The 11697-nt window shown below is 38.0% G+C and overlaps 1 protein-coding gene across 1 annotated transcript; it reads left to right on the forward strand.

The window, feature by feature from the left end:
- The first annotated feature begins 589 nt into the window (after nucleotides 1-589).
- LOC131000647 (probable aquaporin PIP2-2) lies at nucleotides 590-2423 on the forward strand. The gene is made up of 4 exons (XM_057926659.1): nucleotides 590-978; nucleotides 1070-1365; nucleotides 1843-1983; nucleotides 2110-2423. Exons 1-4 carry the CDS (start codon nucleotides 666-668, stop codon nucleotides 2221-2223), a joined length of 864 nt encoding a protein of 287 aa, XP_057782642.1. The 5' UTR covers nucleotides 590-665; the 3' UTR covers nucleotides 2224-2423.
- Nucleotides 2424-11697: the final 9274 nt, after the last annotated feature.

The raw sequence follows: 11697 nt of genomic DNA on the forward strand, positions 1-11697 counted from the left end.
CTAAATGGAGGAATAATAAAAATTTGTGCCTTTAAATGTTTGCTTTCTTATCCCACATTTTACACAACCATCATTTTTCCTTCCTTATTTTCACTTCAAGTAAGGAAGGAAAAATGGCGTTTCTGTAAAATGTGAGATAAGAAAACAAACATTTAAAGGCATAAATTTTTATTATCCCACCATTTAGAGGGATAAAAAGCAAACACACCCTAATATTATAAAAAAAATAATTAACTAAGGTTCACTCATCCAATTAAGATTTATAATTATTTTTTTATATTTATTTGAATTAATAATTGATTATTTGGGTTCATTAATTTAAAGTTAGGGTATATGATTTTTTAAAATTTTAATTTTTTGTGATAAATATTAATTAGAATTCATAATATAATAATATTTTTTATTTTTTTTAAAAAATAATTATAAAATAGATAAATTAAGAGTGGTACACACTAAATAGTGAGACTAATGATCCCATCTGCTAATTTCTTGTTGTTGATATTTAATTACAAACTAATTTATGTGGGACGGCTAATTAATAAAATTTAAAATTCCATAAATAAACTCTCCCTCCATAAATACCCACCTCGCCACTGACTTGACACCATCCCCTTCATTTTCACACACACAACACGTACGCACTAATTTGCCCTAGCTCAACAGCCATGACAAAGGACGTCGAATACGCGGCGGAGCCGGCGCCGGAGTTCTCGGCCAAGGACTACCACGATCCGCCGCCGGCGCCGCTCGTCGACTTCGAGGAGCTGACCAAATGGTCCTTCTACAGAGCGGTGATCGCCGAGTTCATCGCCACGCTGCTCTTCCTGTACGTCACCGTTCTCACCGTAATCGGCTATAAGCACCAGAGCGACACCACGGACGGCGGTGACGACTGCGGCGGCGTTGGCATCCTCGGCATCGCCTGGGCCTTCGGCGGCATGATCTTCATCCTCGTCTACTGCACCGCCGGCATCTCCGGTGAGTCCAATTCGAATTCGCTAATCGGAAATTAATTAAAACAGTAGATTGACGAATCGGATTTCTAATTAACGTTGATGGCGGACTGCAGGAGGGCACATTAATCCGGCGGTGACGTTCGGGCTGTTTTTGGCGCGGAAGGTGTCGCTGATTAGGGCGGTGATGTATATGGTGGCGCAGAGTTTGGGGGCGATCTGCGGCGTAGGGTTGGTGAAGGCTTTCCAGAAATCGTACTACAACAAATACGGCGGCGGCGCAAACGAGCTCGCCGACGGCTACAACAAGGGCGTCGGCTTGGGCGCAGAGATTATTGGCACCTTCGTTTTGGTGTACACTGTTTTCTCCGCCACTGATCCTAAGAGAAGTGCACGAGACTCCCATGTTCCTGTAAGCATATATAAGCTCGAATATGAATATATATGCATGACTTCTAAATTCATATGTTGACAATATTAGTAGATTAATCCAGAACTTCCATGTTAACTTCCATGTTGACAATAAGTAAGGATCAAATTACCGTTAGAAAAATTGAAAATGCACATGCGCACTAGAATAATTTTGGATTATTATTGAATAATTAGTAACCGAATTAAACTTTATTACGAATTAACTACAGCATAATTTGCCATGCACGTCGCATTCACAGAATTTTTTTTCTTTTTTTTTTTGGTATCACTTTGATACTAATTAATATTTAATAAGTGGATTTGTCTGAAAAGGAGTGGATCTTATATGCAACTGCTACAATGATCTAAGTATTTATTAGTTGAGTTAGTATTAACTATTGACCCACAAGCAAAAAAAAAGTATGAACTATTGACCCACAAGCTTATTAATTAATTTATTTATTAAAAATGAACTTAGGTGTTGGCGCCACTTCCCATCGGATTCGCGGTGTTCATGGTCCACCTGGCCACCATCCCCATCACCGGCACCGGCATCAACCCAGCCCGGAGTTTCGGCGCCGCTGTCATCTACAACCAGGAAAAGGCCTGGGATGACCAGGTAATTAATTTCACTTTTTTTTAATGAGACTGCATATATTCTAACTAATTTTACTAGTATTGGACAATTACAAGTATACTTTGCAATTTTGCTTAATCTTTTTTTCTGTAATTTATTTGAATACAGTGGATTTTCTGGGTTGGACCATTCATCGGAGCCGCCATTGCTGCATTCTACCACCAATTTATATTGAGGGCAGCAGCCATTAAAGCTCTGGGATCTTTCAGAAGCAATGCATGAGAAATATATACGTGGGATTAATTGATGAGCGGAATAATGAATTATTGGGGGAGAAAATTCCATCAAATTGTATATATCCATTCCTGTTGTCTTTTTGAAATTCCCTCTCTTGTAATTTTTTTTGCTTCCTTGAATCCAAGATTTGTTGTTGCATTTTCCCATTTGGATCTTTAATGAATATTTTTTTTCTTAAAAATAAATTCCTTGTAAGTTATTGTCCTGCCATATTTCATTCTTTAATTTCCCTTATCATTATATTTGAGGTGAATTTGGGGGATTCATTTAATTGGGGTGACTTAAATCTTAATTGATGAACAATAATATATACCACTCATAGATTACACACGAGTTCGTGGTTTTTCACACACATGTAGGCTAAAATAAAAATTGGTCTTAAACTATAAAATATGAACAATTTTCAATCCTTAGATCATCAAGATCTACAGTTGATTCATCACTTTGTTGGATTAATTATTTAAATAGTTAATAAATATGAACGAATTTATATAATTAACGTTTATTAGTATACAAGTTTTAAGACAAGAACAGATAATAAATTCACTTTTCAATCAGGTTTAGGACATGTATGCATATATAACTTTTAAAAGGGTTAGAAACTAATCGACATGTCTATGAAATTTCTCTATTACGTATTAATTTTCTGTGATTTATAGTATTACTTATTATTAATGTGTATTTTGTAATATTCGAATTTTTATTTAAGAAGATTCGAATAATATTATTGTACCAAATTATATTTATAGATTTAGAGGAATTTAGATAATTACTACTATATGAGTTTTAATTTAGTGTAATAAAATAGTTTATTAATCGAATTTTGAATGAATACAAATATGTAAATTTTAAATGAGTATTTTTACTATCGAAAACTTATTATATGAGTTCATCACCGTGTTCCATCACGATAATCGACTCTGAGATTTTATAACTTAACCCCACTATTCCATTTAATTATCATAAAATGATACCCATTAAAATTGGATGAGTTATTATAATGACTAAACCACCTCGAACAAGCTAGAGAATTGACACATTATTGCAAATTCTGACCAACAAATTAAATAATGAATTCAAAACAGATTCTTAAAAGATGGAGTACTAATAGAAATGGAAGAAACTTCAGGAACCGAAGTGTTAGTGCGACCTCCTGTGTGTGAACAGTGAGGTCCCGGGTTCAAACCCCACTGCTCCCCCTCCCCAACTCCCCCAAATCAAAAAAAAATAACTATAAAATGATGTTTTGTTTAACTGTTTATTGCTTTGAGTTAGAAAGAAGAAATGATCTTCATTTATTATTTTATATCTAGTTTATTTTGATATAATAAAAAAATTAAATAATCTATATAAAATTTTGTGCAGTATTTTCTTTGATCAAGATATAATTTTACATTAAAAAAAAGTATTAGAAATTTATACTACTTTATAGAAAATAAAATAAATATATTATTATTCAAAATAAATAAAATATAAAAAATACAATCTTCACTTTAAATAACAAATTATGCGTCAGTAAACATACACTTAATATGTTTCAACCAATTTATAATTTCAATATGTAGAAGAAAAAATATTATTAAATTTTTGCGAGAAAAGATTCGAGTCTGTCTTGTTGCTCGTGGATTATTTCAAGGTTGTTGAAATGATGTGCTAATAATTTAAATTACCATTATAAAACAAAAGTCATAGCAGAAACTTTGTTTTACGTAAGATATGTTGATATTAATTAAAAGTGTGTGACGTTATGGTCGGTCCTAATTAATCTATCTGTTAGACAAATAATGGATGACAATTTTGTTGTTTTCATATTAATTCGAGCCCAAAGAATGACATTCATATTAGAGCAACGATATCATCCTTTTACTTGTCGGGATCGAGAAATCATTTACGTCTGACTAAAACAATCAATTCTCAACAATATATAAATATTGTATATAAGGGTATATTATATTAGAATGTGTGTGTCAAATATAAAGTCATTCCATCCCATGAAATTAAGAAAAGGAATTCTATATTACAGGTTCAGATCAACAAGGAATTAGAAACTCCCTCAATTATACAAATGGTAAAAATTTCACAAATAGTGCACAACACACCCCCTAAACAAACAAAAGAAAATAAATTACTCCCTGTAAATATCAGCAACATTGAAACCTGCAAAACAAATATTAGAGCATCTGCAACGCTCCTACTCGAGTAGAGCGTTGCACTCGAGTAGGGCGTTGCGGGGGGCCTTACTCGAGGCCTACTCAAGCCCTCGGGTATACACGAGCGATCTAATTTTTTATTTTTTATTTTTAATTCTCTTCTCCTCTTTAAAAATCTCTCTCTCCTCTTTAAAAACTAAAAAAATCAAGTAGGCTATCAAGTAACCCCAATGCAGCACTACTTACTTAATGTGGTCCTCCACTATCAAATAGACTATCAAGTAAGCCCATTGCGGATGCTTTTAGTACACAATAAGCATTGAACTTCTAAACTCCCCCTCAATCTTATGAAGGTCGGCCGAAGGCTAATGCTTTCATTTTTATATTGGAACCTGAGAATTCAGAAGTTCAACACAAAACAAGATATATTATATTACATAAGTATATCAAAACAAGAAAATGTTGAATCAATAACACAACAAAAAGTAAGATAACATTGTATAATGCTATCAAAAATAAGGTGCAGGTTTCAAAAAAAAAAATAGTGCCATGCACCACAAATATTTTCAAGGTGTTCATACACTTCAAATACCAAAATGGAAAGATGTCCATGCATCTAAACCATTCCCCAACATAAACATTGTTTTTGAATTAAAATCTTGAATCGTCTTACAAATTTTGACTCATAGCACGTCCCAAAAAAAAAAAAAAAAAATCCCCATAATGAAATATTTTATATTTTCAAATGTTAACTTTCTCATTAAAACTTAAAGTTGAAGTCCAAAATTGTAGTTTAATAATTTAATATGCAATTTTTTTTTGGTGTGAAATCGTATTACAGTTAGGGTTATAAACAAATTAAGCAACTTGCAAATTATTCGGAGCTCAACTTAAAAAAGAGCTTGTTTAGAGAAATTCGATAAATAAACTAATCAAATTTAAGCTTGGTAGTATATTCGACTTGTTAGCTCGTGAATAAGTTCGTTAAGTGATTCAACTTGAAAAATATAATTATTAGTTGGTACAATTTATATTTATCTACTAAATTAATAATAATTATATTAAATCTCTAATTAACTCTGTTAGTTATAAGAAAATAATTAATATATTTATTATTTTGAATGAAATAATTTATTTTCAAAAGAAAATAATTAATATTTTGAATATAAATATAAATTTAAAAAATTCGTATAAACTGGTAAACCTCAAAGTATTCAATAAATAAAGTTCGAGATTCAATTCGATACTAAAATCAAATTTGAACACACCATTATTTGATTTGTGTTGATTCAATTACACCCCTCTCAATATTCAAATCCAAAACCCATAACATATCTATAACTATGTTGATATTTGAATGTGCTTTGTTGGGTATCTTCGCCTTGCCGGGATTACTCCTCTTGGTTCCCGAACCTCCGGTCCGTCTCACTTCGTGCTCAAGCACCAAATTCACTCTGAACTTCTTTAGGACTTCACTCTTCCTTTCCAGATCTTCTACCTTCAGCTCCAATTATTCTTCCTATTATCTGTTCTTCAGATTTGCACAAATAAAAAATAAAAGGAGCAAAAGAGACAAAGGAAAGAAAAAAAAGAGATAAGAAATCAGAGAAGGGAAAAGGTGTCCTCGGGACATTTGGCTCAGATTTTCCCTTTTTGCAGCAACACACTCCGGCAGCTTTTGGAACCAGGGCTCAAGGTGGACTGGAATGCAGATCAGAGCCCAACACAGCCGAATCACGCCGCCTCAATTCAGGAATCCGGTGGACAGGACTCCGGCGACACCGAGAGCTCAGCAATGCCACCAAACAGGAAACCCTCTCAGGTAACCGGCGGCACAGCTCTCAACTGGGAAGAAGTTCTCAGATTCAAGCCACAGCACCACAGATCGACTGAATCAGGAGAAGGAATAGCAGAGCCTTCAATATTGTGAACTTTTCCTCTTCGAACTTCTACCCACAATTGAGGACTTTATAACCGAGATGGGGACAGAACAGGGAAGTAAAGGGAGGCATCGGGAAGGAGGGGGAGAATTGCGGCGGAAGGAGAACCGAGGAGTCGGCGGCGGAGGGGAAATGGAAAGGCGCAGGTGAGAGAGAGAGAGAACAGAGCGGCGCAAGGGAAGTGAGGGAATAAGGGTTTGGCTAAAAGGGGGTTGGGATTATTTAGGGAGATGGGCTTGGTTTTGGGCTTAAGGGGGTTTTGGGTTGGGGAGGAACAATTGAAGAGTATTGGGCCAACAATCCACATATCCACCTTTGGCACAATAGTCTTCAAGTCACCAGGGAGTGTGTTGCCTTTGATACGAGCTTATCATCACAGCCATTTTTACTATCATCCTATCACAGAGACAAGATAATAGAGGGTGAGAAAAATATTATACATATTTAACTCAATCTCTACACCACAGAGACCAACCCAAGGGAAATCACCATTTCTCAAACCCAAAGGGTTATCATTGAAGACACAACAGACACACACACATGCACTCAAGCAACATCACACAAGACACACACAGAAGGGACAAACAGACCAGAGCAGACAACAAAGAAAAAACAAAGCATAACAAGGCAGTCACACACACACAGGACAAGGGGACATAAACGGAAAAAACTCACACTGGACAGCAGTAGGTACACAGACCAGAACACAGCATGCAGCTCAAGGACAACAAACATCATGCAGAAAAAGAAGTAACACAGACAAAGAAGAGACAAGCAGCCACAGAGGCTGAACTTGTCACACAAAGACACAAAAGAAAAGTTAACCAGGACCAATATTCAAAATTTCCAAGCAAGATTCCAGCTTTGCAACTGGAAGGCACTTGGTGCCCATATCTGCTGGATTGAATTCAGAGGGAATCTTATCAAGCAAAACATCTCCTTTTTCAACTACATCCCTAATGAAGTGATATTTAACAGCAATATGCTTAGTTCTATCATGGAACACAGGGTTTTTGCATAGTTGAATGGCAGATTGACTATCAGAGAAAACAATGGGTTTATCATCAATGTATCTAATTTCAGACAGCAATCCATCAAGCCAAAGAGCTTCTTTCACAGCCTCAGTTGCAGCAATATACTCAGATTCAGTAGTAGACAAGGCAACAACGTTTTGCAATTGAGATTTCCAACTAATGCAGGCATTACACAAAGTGAATACATAAGAAGTAGATGACTTCCTACTATCTATATCATTTGCATAGTTAGAATCAACATACCCAACAGTGGTATCAGAGCCACGGGGACCTTGCCGGGGCTTCCCCCGAACACATCCCTCTCACCCCGCCGCCCTTTGGCTGCGCCGACTCGCTCCCGACGAGCAAGGTTTTGGTAAGACCGACTATTCCCCTACTTGGGAAGTCGGCTCTGGTAAATTGGCTTAAGACCCTAAAACTCCTAGTCATTAGGATTGGGTTGCCTGCTGTTTTTTGTTCTTTTACCTGTTTTTTGTCTGGTATCTTGCGATCCTGATCTTTTGTGTGCTTCCGCTTGTTGCCTTATATCTCGATAACCCTCTGGCAGTCAAAGCCAAGTGAGGTTCTCCCTTGCATTTGGTCCAGTTCGTCTGGATTCTCCTTTAAAGGAGTCTCCTCGTGCGAGTACCCTGGAAATCAAGGGAGAAAGGGGGCTATCTAGACAGGTTGTGTGTGCTTTGGTTCCTTACTGTTTTCGCTGATTGTTTTGCTCTCTCTGGTGTTTCTGCTTTGTTCTGTAAAAGCTCTCTTGGATTGAGAGTTTTACCCTTCGTTGGACTCAGATAGTCCTCTTGGAACTTCTTGGAGGGACCAGTGTGAAACCTTGCTCCACAGATCAATCTGTGCTGAGATCTGGGCTCTTCCCTGCTCCTGAACTCCAGAAGTTTCCTTCCTTGAGGTCCTAGTGACCTTTTGTTGTGGTGTTACTTGCTCTGTGGTCTGACTGACCTGTTACTCTGGTGTGGTTGTTGTGGTTTTCTGTGAAAAGTGTGTTTGCTTAAGTGCTGCATCTGCATTCACCATGAACAACATGCATTTGGTGCCATTCAATGGCCGAGATGATTTTCAAGATTGGAAAACCAAAATAGAGTGCATTTTAGTCAAGGAAAAGGTTAATAAAGCTCTGTTGTCTAAAATTGACAAATCTGTGACTGATGAGAAACTGCATGATATGAATGATAATGCTAGGGCCACTATCTTGTTAAATCTGAGCAGTTCTGTGGTTAGGAAAATGTCTCATCACTTATGTGCTAAGGATTTATGGGATGATCTGAACTCAATTTACTCCACTTCATCTGAAGAGTCTGCATGGTCTTTACAAAACCAATTTATGAATTTTCAAATGGATCCTTCAAAGGATGTTGATTCAAACCTTGATGATTTTCACAAACTGTTGCATGATTTGAAAATTGCTGGTGATGACAATATTGAGAAGTATGCCCCTCAGATTTTGTTAAGTTCTATTCCTGAGTCTTTTTCTGAAGTAAAATCAGCTTTAAAATATGGTGGGTCTAAGGTCTCTTGTGAAATGATTATCAATGGTCTTAAGACCAAAGAAAGTGAACTTAAACTGCAAAAATCCAAGTCTCTTCAGGGTGAGGTTATGTATGTGAATAAGGATAATCAGAGAAACCCTCACCATCATTTTTCTAAGGGCCAGAAGTCTGATCATCATAAAACTGCTGCATCAAATGAACAGAGGGAAGACAATAGGTTTGATCATAACCAGAATCAAAATAGGAATCAGAATCCTGATCAGAAACCTAGGAAAGTATGTTGGAATTGTGGGAAACCTGGGCATTTCATAAATAGGTGCAAGTTGCCTAAAAAGAATAAGAACTTTGTTCCTAATGAGCCTAAACAGCATGCAAACAATGTGTTTGAAGAAGATGGTGTCTATATGGTACATGACTATGATTTTCAGTTTATAAATTACTCAAATGCTGTGTCTAAATCTGTAAGTTCAAATGAGTGGCTGATTGACTCTGGTTGTACCTTTCATGTGACCCCTTTTGAGCATATGTTTCAAAACCTTCAGTTGGTCAAGTCTGGGCATGTTTCTTTGGCTGATGGTCAAAGTTGTGATATTTTGGGTAAGGGTGATGTTTGCTTGAAATTTGAAAATGGGAGTCTTCTTACCTTGAATGATGTTAGATTTGTGCCAAACTTGAAATTTAGCTTGCTTTCAGTGTCTAAGATTGCTGATAAAATGCTGAATGGTTCTGTGAACTACTTGAGATTTCAATTTGAAAAGGACTCTATGCTTTACTTTACTGCTCCAAGAAAGGGAGACTTGTATGCTGTATGTGCTGAGTCAGTTCCTTTATCTGCTGCTAATGTGGTCCATGAGGACAAATCTGCACTCTGGCATGCTAGATTAGGGCACATGAGTAACAAAGGCATGGAAATTCTAAAAAGGACTGGTGTGTTTGGTAATGATAAAGTTTCTGAGCTTCCTTTCTGTGAACCATGTGTGATGGGAAAACACCATAAGTCTGCCTTTCCAGTTTCTGTTCCTTATCCTAGGAAGCATGTTAGCACTGAGATTCTTGAATACCTGCATGCTGATGTTTGGGGTCCTGCTAAAGTGCCCACTCATGGTGGAAACATGTATTTTCTATCTGTCATTGATGATTTTTCAAGGAAAACTTGGGTCTTTTTAATGAAAAACAAATCTGATGTGTTTGAAAAATTGTCAAAGTGGGCTGCGCATACAAGAGTGAAGTTCTAATGTTATCAGTTTCATGCGGAAGCACACAAAATTCAAATTTGATTGAAGTTCTGGCTGTTGGGTATCTTCGCCTTGCCGGGATTACTCCTCTTGGTTCCCGAACCTCCGGTCCGTCTCACTTCGTGCTCAAGCACCAAATTCACTCTGAACTTCTTTAGGACTTCACTCTTCCTTTCCAGATCTTCTACCTTCAGCTCCAATTATTCTTCCTATTATCTGTTCTTCAGATCTGCACAAATAAAAAATAAAAGGAGCAAAAGAGACAAAGGAAAGAAAAAAAGAGATAAAAAATCAGAGAAGGGAAAAGGTGTCCTCGGGACACTTGGCTCAGATTTTCCCTTTTTGCAGCAACACACTCCGGCAGCTTTTGGAACCAGGGCTCAAGGTGGACTGGAATGCAGATCAGAGCCCAACACAGCCGAATCACGCCGCCTCAATTCAGGAATCCGGTGGACAGGACTCCGGCGACACCGAGAGCTCAGCAATGCCACCAAACAGGAAACCCTCTCAGGTAACCGGCGGCACAGCTCTCAACTGGGAAGAAGTTCTCAGATTCAAGCCACAGCACCACAGATCGACTGAATCAGGAGAAGGAATAGCAGAGCCTTCAATATTGTGAACTTTTCCTCTTCAAACACATGTTTTGCATGTTTTTTCTTTGTTGTCTGCTCTGGTCTGTTTGTCCCTTCTGTGTGTGTCTTGTGTGATGTTGCTTGAGTGCATGTGTGTGTGTCTGTTGTGTCTTCAATGATAACCCTTTGGGTTTGAGAAATGGTGATTTCCCTTGGGTTGGTCTCTGTGGTGTAGAGATTGAGTTAAATATGTATAATATTTTTCTCACCCTCTATTATCTTATCTCTGTGATAGGATGATAGTAAAAATGGCTGTGATGATAAGCTCGTATCAAAGGCAACACACTCCCTGGTGACTTGAAGACTATTGTGCCAAAGGTGGAATGTGGAGTGTTGGCCCAATATCATTAATCCCCCCCCAAGCCCAAGCCCAAGCCCATCCCCTTTATACCCTAAGTCCAAATCAGCCCCCCCATTTCATCACTCCCGTGCGCCGCTGCAATCTCTCTCTCCCATCTGCGCCCTTCCAGTTCCCTCCGCCGCCCGACTCCTCGGTTCTCCTTCCGCCTTCATTTCTCCACCGCCCTTCCACCGCCCCGTCTCCTTGTCTCCCCACCTTCGACTTTATGCTCCACCCTTTTAATCCCCGCTGCATTGGCTTTCCATTAGAGGGAGTTTTACACACTGTTTTGATCGGAAGGCTCTGCTATTCCTTCCCGAAATGTCGCCGGATTCCTGTTGGTGGTTTCCTGTTTGGTGACTGTGTGTGTGAACCTCGCTCCGATTGATTGCGTGTATCGCCGGATTCCTGACCGTTGGATTCCTGTTTGGTGATACACTGTGGATTTTGGTGGCTGTGCAAAGTGAGACTTGAGTGCCGATTAGTTCTCCATGTTTCCCTGAGCCTTGATCATTTAAGCTGCCGGAAGAGCGAGCCTACCATGGGAAAAATCTGAGCCACCTGTGTCCCTGAGACACCTTTTTCCCACCTCTGTCTTTCTTTACTTCTTCCTGTTGTTTTCTGTTCTTTTT

The sequence above is a fragment of the Salvia miltiorrhiza genome, chromosome 8, assembly GCF_028751815.1.
Source record: "Salvia miltiorrhiza cultivar Shanhuang (shh) chromosome 8, IMPLAD_Smil_shh, whole genome shotgun sequence".
NCBI lineage: Eukaryota > Viridiplantae > Streptophyta > Magnoliopsida > Lamiales > Lamiaceae > Salvia > Salvia miltiorrhiza.